Genomic DNA, 20,494 nt, shown 5'->3' with positions numbered 1-20,494 from the left:
TCTGCGTGCGTGAGTGAGATCATTCTTAAAGGGTGAGTGAGTGTGAGATCGTGCTCGAGTGAGTGTCTTAGAGGGTGAGTGCCAGTATCTGGGAGCGTGAGTGAGTGGGTACGTAAGCATGAGAGCGTGATTGTCTGAGGGAGTGAGTGTGTGAGCGATAGTGTAGCGGTTAGCGCGCTGCGCTTTGAACCTGGCGACCCGGGTTCGATTCCCGCTCACTGCCAAAACCAGTGACGATTATCTACACCGTTCCTGGGCCTTCCCTAGGTCGACTCAGCCTCAAATGGAATACCTGGTGCGATGTGTAAACATCGCCACTCGGGAGACAAAGGCGGCCGGGCGTGGTATTGGCCACTCTCCCCCTTGCGTGTCGTGCCGGCCTTTGTAAAGGCCGGCCCGGCATACAACAGTCTCTCAAGGCTACACGGGGGATCTTTGTCTTTGTGTGTGGTTTTCTCGCTCTGTGGTTCTCTTTTCTTTGCGAATCTGGGCTCCGCCCTGCGACTCTTCCTCTGCTTCAGCGCCACTGCAGCAGCAGCGGCAGCGGCGCCTACAGCAGCAACCGCACACATCCCGAGACGCAGCGCAGACACGGCGGCTCACAGACACAGCGACTCACAGACGTCTCGTACACACAGCGGCTCACATACACAGCAGCTCACAGACGTCTCGTACACACAGCGACTCACAGAAACAGCAGCTCATAGACACAGCAGCTCACAGGTACAGCATACAAAGGCAAAGATCACAGATACCCCATACAAACAGCAGCTCATAGATACCGTTCACAGACACAGCACACACACAGCAGCTCACAGACACAGCAGCTCACAGACACAGCAGACACGAGGCACTGAATGATCCATAGGGGGTGTATGTATATCTGTCTGTCTGTCTGTCCGTCCGTCCATCCATCGCGCTCGCCGTCCAGACAGATCCTGGGCACTGCGGAGCCTCGCCGCGTCACGATGTAAAGATGCTGGGCAGCACCCTGGACAGCGACTTGCCGCTCACGCGCCAGAGGCGTGCGGAAAATCGTTGCTCTAAAGCGAGAAGCTCGGCAAAAGCATTGGCCGCGATGTCTGCAGACCGTTGCTGGCTTTCGGTCGGGGCTCATTAGCCGAGCGTGTGTTTGCACGCTACAGGAGTCGCCTTGTCCACCTCCCCCCCAAAGGGAGACCCTAATGAGGCTGGCGCCTAGCAGCCTCTCGTGCAGCCTTGCCCTTTTAAGAAGAAGAAAAAAATCACTGCCCCTGACCGTCAGCTCCCCCCCCCCCCATCCGGCCACCCAAGCCACGAGCGAGCCGTGCCCTCCTCCAGCCTTGTCCTTGACAATGAGGCGTGGGATGCCGTGACCTCTAGCCGTGACTACTAACCATGACCACGGTGACCCACGTCTCCCCCCCCCCGCCCCGCCTGCTGGCTGCAGGTCTGGGCGGCGCGCACCCCAGGGACGGTGGCGTACACCGACACCAGAGCCTCGTCTCCAAGGAGATAGTCACTCCCTTTCGGCTCGTCACGCGAATGGAAGACGGCAACGAGACCGCCGTGGCTGCGCTGTCGACAAAAATCCGCCAAAGGACGGCGCGCGCCCAGCAGCAGGTACACGAAGCGGGGGGTCGGCGCGACGCTGCGTTCTGGGTTCAGCCACCCTCCCCTCACTGCAGACGCGTGTTTCAGAACGCTTGACACGCGATGACGATGATGGTGATCATCATAAGTCAGAGATTAACATCGCATCTCATCTTCAACACATTTTAAAAACGCTACCAGCCCCCCCACCCCCCAGTGCCCTTGTGCGGCAACAACGTTGATTGGCTATGAGCAAACCTGGCCTGAAAAGCGGCATTAGTTTGTCAGTAGGGGGCGACCGTGGCCGCTGTGACGTGCACTCCCAAGTGAGTCGTTTTTTTGTTACGGGTCATTTTAGAACTGGGCCAATTTGGACCGTGCCGCCGGTGTGCAAGTGCGACGATGGCCTTTGCTAGTTTCTAACAACGTCAGAGGGCCTTTAACGTCCACTGATTTTGATCGAGCGCCTACGATTGATCGATTGATGTGCGGCAGATGTTGCCGCACGCGTGAGGCTGCGCGCCGCCTGCTTTCGCTGGGTCCACGACTCCACCTCCTATCTACACACTGTGTGTGCTCTGCTGTGACGGAATGGTGCCATTCCTTAATAAGTACAACAAATGGTGGCAAATTTGTCCCCGTTCTAAAACAAGTCAATGGGATTTAGTTGAGTGTGACGACTGAGACGAGCATAAGACGTCGCGTTGCAGTGGGACTCTTTACGTTGGTCACAAATGCAAGGTTATTAGGTGTGCTGTCACCTCTCCCCGTGTCAAAGCCCCCCACACCCCCAACCGTCTTAATGTGTCGGGGAAACATTCCATGTCCTCGTGTGGCAAGGGGTAAAGCGATGGCCCTGTGAAGAGGCAGGAGGAGGCCGAGTAGACACTGACACAGCACTCCCAGCCCAGGTCCTCCGTGGCGGGCGCGCAGTGCGGCGCACTGCAGATAAAATTGGATCTCAGTTGCAAGGAGTGTGATTGTGCTCCTAGCACCAATAGTGGTGACTGATTTAAAAAAAACACGCACACAAAGAATCTCATGAAAATGGTTGTACACAGAGTCATCTGGTCTGGTCCAGGTTTGTGGCTCTAACCGGCAAGAGTGAGCCACAGGGCACATCTTCGCTGTCAATGGAGGAATAAACATGCTATAGTTCTTTACAAATGACTCCTAACAAAGGGAAATCGTTTTGCTGCATTTCTGAGAACAATTTTCCATAAGGCTTCCTATAAATAATGTTTACTGTATAAGGTGTTCTTTTGTGTACGGACTTCCAGAATAAACATGTGGTCTTCACGGTACATGGCACTGATAATTATAGCAAGCTCAACGAAAGTCACTGGCATGGTATTTGCCGTGACAGTGTTCATTTGAATTGCAGCCGTCTTCACCCCGACGGTGGGCTGCTCCAATGTCTTGCCTGTACCCAACTGTGGTTGATCAGAGACACCTCATTCCGTGTGTGTGCGTGTGCGTGCGTATGCGTGCGCGTGTGTGTATCTTTGTCTTTGTGGGCAACTGAGGCGTTGGAACTCGTATCGTATCCGTGAAAAGGAGCTTTACAGCTCATCGGATTCCTCCAGTCTAAATAAATATTCTGATGTGCTGATTCTGAAGCAGTAAAGGTGCGAGGCGACTTCCAATTACAAAGTGGCACAAAAAAAATCTGTTCTGAGGAACATGTTGGTAAAAAGACGTTGCTATGGCGCTACACATCTCGGAGGAATTTGAAACAGAACATAATCAATAAACACTGTATTCACGGTGGGTTCCCTTTTACAATTGAGTTAAAGTATATATATATATCCTCCCTCTTGTACGCAATGTAAGCACGACTGCATTGCGAGCTTTTAATAACATGCTGACATGGAATTCGCCCCGTCTGATGAAGTGAAGGTCAGTGCAGCCGAATTGCAGCGAGCGATTCCGCGAGCCGTGCATCGTTAAGCAGCGGAGATTCCCTGCCGGTGACATCGGCCGTTGATGGCACACGCAAGAGAGCAAGGGGCCCTTACCTACAGCCGTACATCCCCTAATTGTACTCTTGATAAATGCATTGAAGACGCGTAGGACACGTGAGTAATCCATCATAGGTGATTTGCTGCAGTGTGCACCCAGTAAATGTGCAGCGTCGGTCCAACGTTGGCCCAACGTTGGAATGTTTATTGGGTGCATTCCATTTGCAAATGGAGATAACAAAATGATGCGATTGAGAGAGCGAAAATGAGAATACAAAAAAATGTGACAAAAATATATTGCGTAGAATCGAAACGTGACCCGAACATCATACCGAATGTATTCATCAATAATTGCATGCCTCCTGTTCTTAGGCACACTACTACCACACTACCACAACGTTGGGTCAAAGTTGACACAACGTTGGCATGCTTACCGGGCTATTATATACTCTTTCTTTTTTAGGCCACGGCATTGTTCTATGTAAGTTTAAACTTCTTTCCTACCGTACGTAGCCAACCATGCTCATCGTGTTGAGTTTGTGTATGTTATCTATACGTGGGGAGGTTACTGTGGACTGAGGGCTAACCATGGGACAGCCAAACGAGAGTTGTTACTCACCGCGCCGACGTGAACCAAGTGCTTGATAGAAACAAAACTGGTGCAACTTAATACCACATTGTGGATATTTCCATAGAATCTCGTAAAATGTATATTTGTAGAGAGCGCCCTCACTCGAGGCCCTTGATGACACAGTTTACAAAACAGCGACACAAAATGGTGTGATGGAGTTGGCAAGGGGGTTGCTTCAAGGTTTGGAGGAATGAGTGACAGCGATAGACAGGGTAATTGGGGATCACGAAAGGGCGATAGGGGAGCGACGGTAAGGGGTGGAGGAGCGAGTGGAGGGACGAGGAAGGGAATGTGCGGTGGAGAAGAGGAGTGAGGCTTGACGAGAGGAACGGAAGGTGGTTATGGAGGCGAGGACTGCTTAACGTACGGGGAGGAAGTTGAATCCATTGGAAGGGTGGTGCAAGGAGGGAGAACTGAAAACGGGATTGGGCACAGGGTGGAGTGACAGAGAGAGAGAGAGACAGAGAGAAGACTGGGAACGACGAGGACGAGAGGGCACATGGAGGGAGACGAGAGCGGCGAGATAAGGTGGGGCAAGGCCATGAAGAGATAGATGTATTGTGGACTGATTGAATTCCAAATCACTCCATTCGTATTGCGAATTATAACACAATGAAAATTTAAATCTAAAGTACAGTGTATTCTCCTATAACGCCACGTATTTTCATTACACGAATTGGATATAACGCAATGTATATTAGGGAACACATTTTATATAACGCGGATGCAAAATTATTGAGTGAACAGAACTACGATTGAGTGAACAAAACTACGTCGGGCGAGTAGGGATAAGCAGTTGTGCGGTGGCCTCGGCATAGCATCACACGAGGCATTGGGATGCTGCTGGATGCTTCTAGATGCTACCCACGCGCCTCAGGCTTTGTTCAGCCTGCGTACGCATCTCACGTGTTATCGCGGACTGTGCTTTACCCTACTTTTATTTTGCTATAACGCGATTTTTCCATAACGCCGTGTTTTTCAGGAACACAACTGCCACGTTATAGAACATACTGTATGTACGCTGAACTTCTTTTGCACTGTACGTAGCCAACCGTAGCATGACATAGTGAACCTGTAATAATAAGAGGCTTATATATGCCATGAGAGTTATTTGAGGTTATAATGTTTACTGAGAAATATAAATTACACTTATATTACACTTCGATTAGATTACACTTAGAAATATATATTACACTTAGATTACATTTAGATTAGATTACACATAGATTACATTACACTTAGATTACACTTAGATTCGATTACACTTAGATTCGATTACACTTAGATGACACGTAGATTACACTTATATTGTCCGTCACTGACCGATCGGAACTCTCCCGAAGAATCGCGCTCTCTGATTGGCCAGAGAAGCGGTTGCCGTGGCAACGCTAAATTAAATGTGGCCGAGTTCTTTAGTTGGGTGCTTGTGCTGATATACAGGTGTTTCATTAGACACTGAATTTATCTTAATTAAGCTAACCTCATCAATGCTACTTCTATCATCTAGCGTGCGTCTATAATATGCATCTAAACTGGCCCGTTTTTGTTTCATTCATAGGTCGAAAAGAAGCCTTTTTATTTTGTCTCAAGGCTCTACATGGCTCCCCTGGGCCGGGCTACCCAGGGGCCCAGGGAGGGAGGCCGGGGCTGGGCCTCGCGGTGCCGTGTCTATGATCACAGTAGCTCGCTCATGTGCAAGTTTGTTGCAAAACAAACGGACAATGTCCCCCTTCACGTGACCGTCTCTCCACAACATAAAAAGCCTTTTTTTAAACACATCCCATCAGCTTTTACGACCCTCTGGGAGTGCAATAATAGTAGCAGCATTTGATTCAGGGCAAGCAGGACTGGGCCGATTTTGACATTCAATGTCTCATCAGCAGGTTCGCTTGGATCAATAACTGAATCAATCTTTACGAGATGGGGGTCTCAATTTGACGCAGCATATAATACATATCACAAATAAGCTAATGATGAAAGTTTGTTTATGATGATATGCATCTTGTTTAAGTACAGCATGTGTCGGTCCTTTGCTAGATGATGGCCTCTCCATGCCATCTGTGAAAAAGAGCATTATAGATCATCACATTCCTCCAGTATAAATACGATTATGAAACATGTTGATTCTGTCATGGGGATTGTTTGTCAGTCCGGATTGACGAATGACACGGGGAAGAGCACAGTATTGGTTCAGATATCGCCACTGATGTTACCCGTGGTCAGAAATGTAACCGCACAGTGCGTTAACCACCGTATCACCACTTATGATCATAAGCCAAATTACTCGGGAAAGCCTCGCCGAGTCTCCAGGCTTTTTTCAGCAGCAGAAGTCCCGCTACATTGGTAAAAAAAATTGACAGATCTAAATAACGACGTGAGAGAAAGTTGGAGCTCCAAGGGAGAAAATCGAGGGGATAACACCCAGCAATGTAATCTGGTCACCTCACAAACTCAATGCCTATTCTGTTCTTGCGATACAGTAGTATGTGCAGGAGTTAAATGCCAATGTCAAGGTTTGCTAGCCATGAGAGGGCTTCAGGGGAGTTCGAGTAATGTGTGGATATCCCTCCTCCTTTGAAGGAGCGTAGACTTCAGTGGTATACTATATGGTCAGTAGTTTGGGTTGCATGGCTACAGTCACACTGCGGCCTGTCTTTAATTTTCCATTCGTGAACAGAGATGTGCGCACTTGCCGGTTGATGTCCTGATGCGGTTGATGGTTAGACCAGTGGTCAAAGCCAGAGGGTGCAATGTTTGGGTCTCGAATTAGCCCCCATGCCTATAACACCTGGCAAGCACTGGTGATCAACCATTTAAACACCAGACTCAAACCAGCTTAGCTTCCGATATCCAATTAAATTGCAACGTGAAATTTTCAAAATGTAACTTTAGCTGAAGAACCCTGAAGGTGATGTGTGCAAGCCCGTGCCCCCGAGTGTGTGGTTCTTTATAACCTGCATGTAACGTTTATGTGACCCTGGCAGCCACTGGAGGCCACAACATTGACGATGTGAAAAACAACGTTGAATCAAATCGTGAGGTGGAATTTCAGTAACTCGTAGAATCGCTGGGAGAAGGGTATGGTTTTTACACGTCTCATATACAGGACTGTACTTGTAACGTACATCATTGTACTTATAGATTAGCAGAAGGGCGGGGGTGAATGGGCAGGAGCGGGCTAACTGGCTGAGCATTACTCTGTCCATAGGCCCTCGAGTAATGAATAATTCAAGTGATATTCCAAGTCTGAAAACTGGCGGGATATTGTCCATGGTTGAGTGTGTTAATTTTCTCTATGGTTGTAAGTATGTTTAATCTCTGTGTTTATGGATAGTTGTGTGTGTATTTGTATGTACATATGAGTTTTGATGTTAAGGTCATAAACAGTGATTTGTGATAATGAACCGCTAAGTCAGTTTGCATCTCCACACTTCGAGCAAACCGTCTGAGCAGAGGTTGCTATATGACCCCTCATTTTCAGCTGTTGGGTACTGAAGATGGTGAGAATGAATGAGGAAAATGCCCAGTAGCCACTTTTATTAGGAGGACCGCACAGATTGTAGCAACCACTGGAGCATCTCAAGTGGACGTTCAAGATCTCGTGCCATCTATCGCAAGAGTAGGCCATTGTGTGCCATTGTCATAGTCCAAATTAGAAGGTCATCCACAAATTAATAAATTTGGATTATGCATTGCAAGAATCGGCCTCTATTGGAAGATCGCATCGCTTGAGCCATCATTGTTGGCTCCGGTTCTGGCTGCCTAATCTCTTGTCTGCGGTTCCCCGCACCTCTGTGTTCAAAAACTGCACGGGTTACAAACAGTACAGCTTTGTGAGATGCAATTTGCATGAATGTCGCTACCATAAAATAACACTTTACATTAAGACAGGGACGCTTCTGCACAGGTGCCATATAATCTGTCAGTCTGCTACAAGAGGTATGGGAAATTTCAATAGGACTTACGCCTCTGCTTTATTGACCTGGCTAAGGCCTGTGATACCATAAAGAGGACTGGGCTCTGGGTTACTCATACGTTCAGGATCCATGACCCTCTACTCACGATCATTAAGGACCTTCGTGACGGTGGTCAGGCCCACGTAAAGCTGCGTGACCGGGAGTCAGCCATTCCCTGTTGACCTTGGGATGCGACAGGGATATTCTCTGACCTCAAAATTATTTACCATCTTTTTTGACCGCGTAGTTTGAGGAGACTTCTATGTCTTTCAACAGTGGTATTTTCAACCCGGGCGGTCGTGGTGCACGCCTGTAGTCCAGTACTGTGGAGGCAGGGGTGGGTGGATCGCACAAATGTCCCCAGCCTTCCTTCCCGTAGGGTGTCGAGGTGCCATACCCTTGCTCGCCAGGAGGAGGAGGGAGTAGAGCAAGTGGACTTATTGCTATCTATTTCCATTCGTGCGGGGATAGTGTAGTCCCCTCACGTGTTATTTTTCCATGTGCTCCGGTTTCCTCCCACATGTATGAACATTAATTAGCAGAAAATATTTAAACATACAAAAAATGCAGGATCTTCGTGAGAAAAGTCCTACAATTTACTGTGGCTTTCCTGGATAAATAAGCAACAAGGATGACTGATTAACCCTGTCATCTGTGCACTTGTGAATGGTAGACCCCTTTATCAGAACACCTGTGCTTGCTTGAAAAACTCAGACAGGCCTATCTCAGTTCCATACTGGGTTCTTACCATGCTCGATAGTGTGTAGAGCTCAGATTCTTGAAAAATGTAAATATGGTTCCCCTTAGTTAACTTCTTCAGCAGACGAGGAAGCATTAGCTGGGTCATATATCCCGAATATTCAATTACTGCATGTCTATGCAGTTTATGTTTGGATGCAATTATGTGTGTGCTGTGTGCCTGTGTTTATGTATGCTGCCAGCACCACCGTGGAAACACCAAACTAAGCTCGTTAGGTGAGGTCTTACCCTAAGTCCCACCAAAACTAAGCACCTGCCTGGGTATTTTGTGTCATCAAACACTCCAGCCCCTCACCACCCCATGGGTGATGGGGCAGTTTCCCGCATCTCTGATTAGCACGGTTGGCTACCTACTGTGCGAAAGAAGTGCAACATTCATACATGCAGTTGTGGGAGGAGTTTCTATACCTGGACAGTGTGCAAATTACTAATTCCGGTTTGGTAGAAGAGGTTTCACTTCGAATAAGGCGAGCAGCATTCTCTTTTCATGGGCTGTGTAACGCTGTGTGGAAGCTACCTGGCTTCTCGCCCCATTCGAAGCTCCAGGTCTTCCCGGCCACATGAATGCCGTCTCTTCTCTATGCTTGCGAAAACTGAATCACTCTCAAGGAACATCTGCACCGGTTTGGAACATTCATGCTCGCTTGTGAGGAGCTCACAGATCCTTGAAAAATTTGAACACATTTCCATCGGTGAGCTCCTGCAGGCAGGATGTTGAACTGAGTGGACTTGCCAATTACTGTTACCAGCTGTGTCGAGATAGACCGCTATGGAGGAGGTTCATGAGGGACTCTCCTGGGCAGTTGGAGGCAATCACCCTCCAGCAACAACGGAGGGCAGAGTAGCGATGGTTGCAAGAACGAGTGGTGCGCCGGGCAGCTTCAACGCAGCACGTTGGCACAGTAGGGAGCATAGGTGGTGCATCTGTGAGTCATTTCAGTCAGTCAACCCATGGCACCTGGGTCTGTCCCATGACTTGCTCTCAGTCAGCCTTCGATACTGCATGTGGCATCAAGGCACAGCAGTGCCGTGGTGTCGTCACCGCCAGTTAGCGGCGAACGGCGGTTGTTGTACGTATGCTGACCGTGTGGATGTGTGCACTGTGCAAATATGCGTTTGACCGTGCGTGTGTGTCAACTGTGTGAATATGTGTGCACGTGTATCTGTACTAACCATGCATGTCTGTGTGTGGATGGTGTGTGTTTGCTGCCCATGGTCGTTACATGTTGTGCATGTCCCTTCGCCGTATCGAAGTCGAAAAACACTGACGATACCACAGTGGCTGCTCCTCTGCACGGCGGTATCGCGATCCCTTTGGTAGTTTTCCTGCCCTATAGATTAAGAACGTTTAGCTACCACGACATCATGATCGTGGCAATCTCTCAAATTGAGTACGAGAGGCTGTGAAAGAGCACATTTAGTCCAAACGTTGGAATGAATATCCTTGATATAATTTGCTTGATATACGCATACGTCTTCTTTTTTAAAGTATATTTAACCTATATAATTGATTGAATGCTTGTGTGTCATTATATTACAGGTCTTCCACATTGCTCAAGCTAGCTTCCTCATCAATGTGTTTGGATTATCATTCATCCTGGACGTTCATCTAAACCAGTGAGTATTCACAGCTTTGCTTTATCCAGCAGTCTACTATTCCTAGGAAAAAGTGACCCCCTATTTAACATGTTATATACACACACTGCATTTTATTACCATTCACATCTAATTTTAGCTGTTGGATCCTAAAACCAACTCGGTACCTGCTCATGATGGAGAACGATTGGAAGATCGCACAGATCACAGTGATAACTCAAATGCTTGTATTTGTTTATTCTCTCTACAGTCAACATATTGCGATACAAAATTTGCATTGGTCAGCCCTGAGCCAGTGATGGAAATTCTGCATTGCTATAGGGGTCAGTTTCTCTACAGAGCATGCAGCCGCTGGGTGCCACGGTGGCAAGATGTTAACTACCTTGCCTGGTATACAGGAGGTCATGGGTTCGGTCCCGACCCTGACGCCTGTATTTTTGGAATTTGCATGTTCTCCCCGTGGTGGCGTGGATTTTTCTCCGGGTTCTCTGGTTTTGCCCTCAACATTTTGAATCAAAATGCGTTTAGAGTATTTGGCTGCTATACATTTCCACGCAATAAGCCACTTCATTGAGATATTATTTGTGAAAAAGAGCTATATTGCTCCGTGAGCCCTACCTGGTAAAATAAAAAAATAGTTTCGTTTAGTTTTAGCTGTTAGGACAACCACTGCTTACTGCTTGTTTAACTCTTAGGACCCGTATTACATTACTCTATTCAGGCCCAGACTGGCCCTGGCAAATGCCCAGTGGGTCGGTTCACTCCGAGGGCCGGTAAGTCGTTAGGTGTGGGGAAATAGAAAATGTGATCAAAGTAAAAAAAAATATTTTTTCATTTAATATTTCATTACCTCTAATGTGTACGCTTCATTGCCTATTTACACTTTCAATTAACATTAACTACCCATATTCAGCAGCCACCAAGATACTTCCTCAGCGGTCCATTTGTTTTTTGGACCAGCCCAAAGGTTACCTTAGAGATCGTACAGAAATTTGGGCCCGGTGTGTTTACAAAAGCCTGGATCGATTTCTAATCCCAGTCCGCGACTGGCTCTGCTCATACAATGTCAATGCAGCGGTTCCTTCTTTGTAAACGAGAGCGAATGTAAGTCTATTTGTGATGACGCCTTTGTCTGTGAGAACCTGTATAACTGCAATCAGTTTCTGTTGAATCGAACGTGGCTCCTCATCATCAATAAAAGCCGGCCATAATGATATCCATCACTCATTGATCTTTTCTATTCAATCTTCTTGATAATAGTATGTGTTTGGTCAATGGTAGAGAAACCTTTTCTTAATTCAACTTCTTGTTATGGTTGGTTGACCTCTAAAATGTGCATTAATCAGTTTCTTCGGATCTTAATTAATAATGCATACGCGATGCATTAGTCTGCCCTTGTGCTCTAATACGAGTGTCAACGCAAGCTATCAATAGCGTCTTCTTCAAAGTAAATTGACGATGCCCATGTGTAACGCCATTAAAGTGTTACTCCTATGTGTGTTTATGTAGAGAAGAAGACCATTTGGGAATGATCTTACGGATCTTGTGTGGACTGCACAAAGCATGTTTAACGAATGCTCGTGCAGTCACTTGCTCAAAATCGTGAACAAAAATGAGCACCACGCAATTCCTTTTGACAATCATCTCGTAAAAAGAATTAGTTCAGAAGATAATAGATTTTCACAACATAAATAAAAAACACTGTTAATAATAGCGTTTAATTATGGTTTTAATCTAAATGTTAGAACAGTGTTAACTCCGGTCACAATGACTGCCAATGGATTATCATTTCATGTTAAGCCAGCTGAAATGCATTCTCTCAAGAATGTATGTCAGTAGACGTGAATTATCAGTGACGTGCGTTCATGCATTGCACGCATCTTGTTTGATAATGAAAACCTGAACCATTGTCGGGACACATGAGAATTAAAGTGGTTAATGACAGGTCTATCCAATGTTATTGTTTTGTAGCGATCTGCTTTCGTCAAATTACATGGAAAAACATTTTAACGGTGAAGGAAGATCACTGCTGTCGAAGGTAAGAAACGATGTCATCAATGTTAGTTTATTTTTTTAATTGAGATCGCAATACGTGTTTGCTATTACGCATGTGTCGATTGCCACCTTGGACACCAGCTGTTCCATCCCAGGTGATTATTCTAGTGAAATATATATATATTTTTATGCTTTTAATACACACTTCACAAAGTGATGTCACAGGTGTGGATGGGTTTTTTTTGTTTACGCTTGACCTTTGGAAAAAAATGTTTTAAGTTGAGTGACCAACGATACCGGAGCGGACACAAAAGTTTCAACACGGTGGAAACACGATTGTTTCTCAATGGTAGATTATAAAGAAACATTGCCACGAAACTTTAACATTTAAAAATAAATTACAATATGTTTAAGCAGTCCTTATAAACCCCCAGAGGCAAACTCACTGTCTCACGGCTTAAAATGTATGCTAACAATTCCATTTTTATTGAAGTGTGAATGTGCAACTCAATGGCAAATAACATCTAATAATACTAATGTCCCTTCTCCAATCTGTATTTTGGACAATATCTTCTTATGTCGCCTTGAATAAGCCTGGGTGGCCATGTATCCCTGCGCCTGAGCCTCTTCAGATTTGTATTTTGTTAGTATCTTCATACAACCTGTCATTGTAGCTCTTCTGTCTTTATAAATGGTTTAGATTAATACTGTACATTTTTTTGTTAAGCTCTTAGTTTGTAAGCGCCTGGATGTTTACATCATTTTACAATGCAATGCCTTTTCATTGTTGACAAATGCGAGGAATAGCGGTGTTTGCTATTCACTTATCTTTTTCTAGAATCTGCTTGGAAGTATGTGTGTGTGGTAAAAAAAATAATGAATGATCTATACAAATCAAGGTTGTGATCCCATTGAAGAATGTGTATTTTTTTTGTCCTCGTATTTCCATTTAGTTTGTATTGGGTTTTTGTTGTTGTTGCTCTGTCTCGATCGTGCAGTCTCGTTTGCTGTACCAACATCAAGGTTTACATTAGGGGACTCAGTGGGGGGTCACTCATTCCCCAGGGTCTGGAACTGCCCCCAGCCATCCGTGCTTTCGCCTCTCTCTGTATAATAATAATAATTCAACTGTATAATGCGCATACTAAATAGGGAAGGCCACTTTAAAGAGATGCCCACTGTTTCTGTAGAGTCGAGACGTGATCAATTTTAAACGCTACATTAATACAAATTGTATTGTAACGCATTGTAACTAATATATCCCCCAGAGAAGTCAGTTGGTTTGTGTCATGGAATTATGTTTTCTTAATATGACCGACATTAATCAATCAACGGGTTTAGTTTTTTTTTAAGTTTAATATATGTCGTGCGGTTTCCTCTTCTCTGTTATTCTGCGCGGTGTAAACGCATTGCCCCGTTGTGCGCTGCAGGGTGGAGAGCACTGCTACTACCAGGGGAAGATACGTGGAGTCGTCTTCTCCGTTGTGGCCATCTCCACTTGCCAGGGATTGCAGTACGTGGCAAAACGCCCCTTTTATGCGTGCGTTTATATAACGACTGTAATATAGGGGTTTTTTGTTAGATCGCGTGGATATAAATGTGTCGTTAAACCCACCACCACCCGACACAACCAATTATTAAGGTTTGTCACGTAAACAGAACATGCAAATTCGTTACTCGTACAACACACCGGTGTGTTGAAAAGCAAATCCACAACATTTACAATCTGAGTACGACGTTTTGCCAGTAATGTCAAATAGCTTCATTGGGCGACAGACAGATAGCGACTGTACGGGGGTAATTCATTAACACCCCATGTCACGTTTAATATATATGTGTAACAACTTAAGGATGTGTCTGGCGCTCCAGAAGCAGAACGTTTGAGCAGCAGACCACGTGTAGTCATACATGCTCAAGTCAATCAGCTTCCACACTCTGGCTACCGGTTCAAGTCGGCGAGAGATAACACGAGTAGAGAGATGCGGCTGTAGGGGTGTGAAATCTACTGCGTGGGTTTTAGTGCTTCCTGCTGTACAACTTTCTGACGTGTCCTTATGTTGCACTGCGCATTGTTCGGCACGACGTTCCGAGGATTCGCTCCACGTAATGGGGGCCTCTTCGGCAACCGATTAAACTGAACCGATTCAGCTCCTGAAGAAGCTCCCAGTATGAAGATTGGCATCTGTGTTCAGGTGACAGGAATTGATTATAACTGGGATTTATCTGGTGGTGGTGCGTGGAACTTTGCTTTACAGTTTATTGCACAGTTTTGATAGACCCAGGTTGACTGAGAAACATGTCCAGGTTTGGTATACAGTGAAGAAGGTGGAAACTTTACTTGAGGTGGTGGAGTGGTGAGATAGTCAACTCTAATTCTAGATTTGAAGCTTTCGTGACTGCAAGGATTCATATTCTTAGGTTTTTTCGGTAAAGTCACGTAGGTAAAAAATTTAAATTAATAAAAGTAAAATAAAATAAAACAAAATAAAAAATCACGACGTTTCGGAAGCAACACAAGCCTCCATCTTCAGGTGGAACCGTCACAGCCACGACAGCTGTATCAAGTAAATGAGAGATCACAAGAAATACCACCCCGTATATATAATGGTTGAGGGGGGAAGGGCCAGGAACGGCACACTTTTTATTAATATGGTAAGGTGAGGCTTAAGACTAAGAATAGACTGTGTAACAAAAGACTGAGCCTTTGTTATGGAGAGGTGCGGTTTGTAACTAACACCTAGCATACATAACAAAAGTGTGAAAAAAGAAAGCAAGTAAAAACTAAAACTGGTAAAACAACAAACTGGCTGTCTATCAATAACCTGTAATAGTTGTCTGTCAAATAAGATGGTCCAAATAAGTGTAGTTACATCTTTTTTGCATGGTTAATCACATCTTTCCAATGATTACTCAGTTTGTAACCCTCATCACGGGTGAAATTATGTCTGTGTTTGTATATTTGTATGGCTTCGTGTACAAACCTTTGATGGTAGCCAGTTGGTTTGCAGAGCACCTTGGTCTCGGAAAAGACAATTTCATGAGAGCCCACAGAGTTGTAGCAGTGATCGGCAACAGCCGAAGAATCAGTTCTGCCGTGTTTCAGATCTGACTTGTGTTTGCAGACACGATCAGAAACATGACGTTTCGTTTCTCCAATGTAGCAATCACCACAACTGCAACTCAGTTTGTAGACTCCAGGATACTGTAAGTCAGGAACGACATCCTTAATAGATGGAATCAGATCACGGATTTTATGCATTGTACTGAATAGGACTTGGATCTTATGTTTGTTTAGAATTTTGGAGATCTTTTTGGTCACGCCTGCTATGTATGGTAACGTGATAGTTTTGGTTGGAGTTTCATGTGGCTGTTTCTGTATGGTGGGAGAAACAGCTTTGCGTATGGTGCGGTCAGAGTATCCGTTCATCCTGAGGGTCCGATGTATATGTCTTAATTCACCGGCCAGGTGGTGTTGGTCAGAAATGCCATGGGCTCTGTGGTATAGCGTTTTGATGAGCGAATTCTTTAGAGATGGGTGGTGGTGGGAATCCGGTTTCAAGTAGGAATCTGCGTGGGTGGCTTTTCTGTACACAGAATGTCCCAAGGATCTGTCAGGTCTCCTCTCAAACAGAATATCCAAGAATGGTAGTTTACCATCTTTCTCCACTTCCATAGTGAATCTGATGGATGGGTGTCTGGAATTTATGTGGTCCAAGAAGTGGTTCAATGCTGGGAGGCCATGTGGCCAGATGACGAAAGTGTCATCCACATACCTCTTCCACAGGGAAGGACGCAGGGTGGATGTCTGGATGGCGTCTGATTCAAACTTTTCCATTAACATGTTGGCTATCACTGGTGACAAGGGGGAGCCCATAGGGGTACCCTCATTCTGTTTGTAGAAGGTACCATTCCAGGTAAAATAGGTGTTGGTGAGGCAATGCCTAACCAGCACAGGTACATCAGTATTCAATCCATGTTGGACTAAGTCCTCAATTAATGTTAGGGTGTCCGGTACTGGGACTTTGGTAAACAGAGATACTACATCAAAGCTGACGAGGATGTCATCAGGAGATAGTACCATGTCCTTAACCATAGAGACTAATTGGGTTGAGTTGAGTACTGCCGAAGAGGTCTTGCCTGTGAAGGGGAGCAGAGTATCTGATAGAAAACGGGCTAATTTGTAAGTAGGGGAGTTTATCGTCGACACGATGGGTCATAGCGGGGTGCCTTCTTTATGGATCTTGGGAAGACCATAGAGTCTGGGAGGTCTTGCCGCCGATGGTTTTAGAGAGGGACGTTTGCTTGGTTCGATTAGGGAACTCGAACTCGTGATGATGCTGTTGGTTTTTGTCGTTAGGCTTTTAGTGGGATCGTTTTTAATTTTGGAGTAACTCCCATCATTAAGTAGGTCCAGGATTTTGTTGTTGTATGAATCTTTATCCATGATGACCGTGGCATTGCCCTTGTCTGCCGAGAGGATGACTATATCATCTCTCTTTTTTAGGTCCGCGAGTTCAGAGCGTTCGTTTTTGCTGATGCTACTAGTGGGTTTCTTAGCATTCTTAAGAATAGTAGCTATTTCAGCTCTTGCTACATCCGCATGGATGTGTCCTATGCCTCTGAGGGCTACATCAATCTGAGAAATCACATCCTCTACTGGTATATATTTAGGGGTGATGGCGAAATTTAGTCCTTTGGCCAGTACCGTTTTTAGATTGTCAGAAATTGGGATGTTACTCTGATTAATCACGGTCTTGTTAACATCCAGCTTTGTAATGTGTGGCTCTGGTTTCTTTTTAGATAGGAGGGTTGAATTTAGAAATCAGGTTAGCTTTGCATTTCGCTGACATTGAGTCAGCAGAAGCAGAAGTCATGTTATCAACGTGGTTCCAATCGGAAGGTGACATTTTTTGTGTTAACATTAAATGTGTGTGTTTGTAAGAGAGTCTTGTCTAAATTATCGAGATCAGATCGGAGTAACCTTATTCTCTCCGAGATTAGTGATAGGCTAGCTTTAAATAAGATCTGTTTAGAGTTCGGTGAGGACACAGCAGCGGATGTGAGTGTGAAAGTGATGGGTATTACCTTGTTATCTCGGCATCTCTTGAGGAAGGCCAGCGTCTCGAGAAGCTGTGACTTCTTGTCTCGTTGTCTGTTAAAAAACTCTAACAGATAGGTGGAATTCCTCCCCGTAGAGGGCATTAATTCTAGATTTGAAGCTTACAAACTGAGTAATCATTGGAAATATGTGATTAACCATGCAAAAAAGATGTAACTACACTTATTTGGACCATCTTATTTGACGGACAACAATTACAGGTTATTGATAGACAGCCAGTTTGTTGTTTTACCAGTTTTAGTTTTTACTTGCTTTCTTTTTTCACACTTTTGTTATGTATGCTCGGTGTTAGTTACAAACCGCACCTCTCCATAACAAAGGCTCAGTCCTTTGTTATGCAGTCTATTCTTAGTCTCAAGCCTCACATTACCATATTAATAAAAAGTGTGCCGTTCCTGGCCCTTCCCCCCTCAACCATTATATATACGGGGTGGTATTTCTTGTGATCTCTCATTTACTTGATACAGCTGTCGTGGCTGTGACGGTTCCACCTGAAGACGGAGGCTTGTGTTGCTTCCGAAACGTCGTGATTTTTTATTTTGTTTTATTTTATTTTACTCATATTAATTACAAATTTTTGCCTACGTGACTTTACCGAAAAAACATAAGAATATAGTCAACTCTAGATTTAAAAAAAGGTCGCGAGTCTTTAAGTCAAAGTCCGGTGTCGACTTGGCCCATTTTCTCTCGGTGGGCCGATAACACGAGCGGCACGAGCTTGTTGCGAGTCAGTGGTCTTCGTAAAGAAGAGGACGTTGAGATGGGTTGAAGCACGAGAGCAGGATGGAGGTGGGAAACCAAAGGAGGAAGTAAAATAGGCACCCAGAGGCTTACAACCAAGGTGGCGATGAGAGTGAGAGCTGAGCCTGGAGGACAGGTGTGGGTTATGCAATAAATGCAGGGTCTCACGGAATTAAAGGCGAGTTATAGCAGTCTCAGTGGCCTTGACTATGCTGCGGTCTTGACCTTGTGAAGTATACCGTATCCAAATGTGAGTCTGTCTCTATATAAAAACAAAGATCCCTCGTCTAGCCTTAGAAAAATATTGGGGCAAGTGTTGTTAGCGAGCACCTACGAAGGTCGGGACACGAGTGGGTGGGTGGCCAGCAACACGGCCCCAGTGGCAATGTTTTTACACACCACACCAGATATTCATTTTAGGCTGAGTCGACCTAGGGGAGGCCCTGGACCCGTTCAGATGATCGCCACTGATGTTGGCCGAGAACGGGAATCAAACTCGGTTCACCGCTAACCGCTACTGCCGCTCCCCATATATGTCACTACGATATGTACACACACGCGCTCGCGAGCGGGAAGCCCTTTGAGATTGAACGGTAATAAATTATTTCGAGGGCTTGCGGTTATTTCGTCACCCCCCCCCCACTCCCTTCACAGCCCCTCCCAGATGGCACATGGCCTGTCCGTTGTAAGATTTTGAATGGGGCTTTCTTCACATGCCTATCCGTTGTATGATTTTAAATGGGGCTTGCTTCACACGCTGAGCTATCTTTAAATGATTGAGTGAAAACGAGGCACCAGGACCAACTTATTTATGTTATTCACGCTTCTTAACCCAGGAAAGCCTCAATGATGTTGCTCAGGAGGGTCCTACGAAATGATCGCTGTAGGGGGCGATGTTGCTGCTTTGTATAATAATTTGCAGAGGTAATTTTTCAGCAATCGGATTTTTGGCCAATACAATACCTGTTACATTGTGGCTAGGAGATGTTAATCATCTCGCCTGGTATGCGGGAGGTCGTGGGTTCAATCCCAACGGTGACGTTCGCATGTTTTGCCCGTGGTCGTGTGGATTTTTCTCCGGGCCCTCCCGTTTTTCCCTCCACATTTAGATTTGACTGCGATACATTTCCACGCGATAAGCCACTTCGTTGAGCTATCTTTTGTGATAGCCAGGTCGCTTCCGAAAAATAGCTACATAGCTCAATGGGCCTTACCTGGTAAAATAAAATTAGTTAAGTAATTTTCAGTTGTAGTTTGTAGCTGCTGGGCAATGTGCAGAATTGTGGCCTCTCGCACATTGCCCAAGCCTCTGCGAGTGCAGAGGGCATCGGAGAGCTGCAGCAGAGTGGACTTGCTTCCCCTAATGTGCGTGGCTGAGCGTGTATGTGAGCACACGCTGCCGTGCACGTGTGTCACAAAGATCGCAGCGTGATTGGTCGACACGGGCCCTCCGGAGGTGGGGATTGGGCCCCATGGGGGGTTGGCAGTCGATTGATTTCGCTTCAGAGTACAAATAGGAGATAGAGGGCAAGGTGTCAGTCGTAAACAAAGTTTCATTTATTTGTCATATATCAACAATTTACTTGGGAAGCCACTGACAATGGAAATTATAATGGCTGCACTGTGCCTTGCTGATAATAGGGTTTGCAGATGAGGGGGTGATGCTTGGAAGAGTTCTAGAGTATTCGTTTTTTTTTCAAACCTATAAAAATAGATTAAAATATGTAAATTTAGACAAGTAATATATACAACCACCGTAAATCTTTGCTGTACAGAAATGTCCGTAACTGTACAATGACTTTTGGAAGGCACATTGAGCACTGAAGCCGATTGAAACCGTTTTTTGTTGGGTGATTGCAAGCGAGTTTAATTTTGCCACAAAACCTCTCCCACCCACGGGGAGCGCCTTCATTGGGACGGTGGCGTGCCCATCCGGATAACGGAAGAGTCGGAAAATACAGCGCCAGCTTTGCCGATCGAATAGGCGTCCCAGCATTCTAAACGTTTAATTTTGCAAAGCCATCACACACGGCATCCGGGCGTGCTGAGTATACGAGTCCCTGATTGTGCCACCAGAATACGCTTGGTGTCTTGGGCAGTCATTCGTGGTGCGCATTCACACATTTGGCGGTTGCTCGATCTTCCATTTGTGGAGGACAAATAT

General features: G+C 45.5%; 1 protein-coding gene across 1 annotated transcript in view; it reads left to right on the top strand.

Moving 5' to 3' along the window:
- LOC133355577 (disintegrin and metalloproteinase domain-containing protein 11-like) overlaps window positions 1-20,494 on the top strand; it is an 82,175-nt gene that overhangs the window by 3,258 nt on the left and 58,423 nt on the right. Inside the window, exons 2-5 of the mRNA XM_061572924.1 lie at window positions 1,430-1,602; window positions 10,420-10,496; window positions 12,447-12,513; window positions 13,901-13,983. Of these exons, the coding sequence (XP_061428908.1) occupies window positions 1,430-1,602; window positions 10,420-10,496; window positions 12,447-12,513; window positions 13,901-13,983 (400 nt within the window). The remainder of the gene's footprint in view (window positions 1-1,429; window positions 1,603-10,419; window positions 10,497-12,446; window positions 12,514-13,900; window positions 13,984-20,494) is intronic.

This window comes from Lethenteron reissneri, chromosome 7 (assembly GCF_015708825.2).
Source record: "Lethenteron reissneri isolate LAM-NWPU_2019-01 chromosome 7, ASM1570882v1, whole genome shotgun sequence".
Taxonomy (NCBI): domain Eukaryota; kingdom Metazoa; phylum Chordata; class Hyperoartia; order Petromyzontiformes; family Petromyzontidae; genus Lethenteron; species Lethenteron reissneri.
This window is presented reverse-complemented; position numbering and strand designations above follow the sequence as displayed.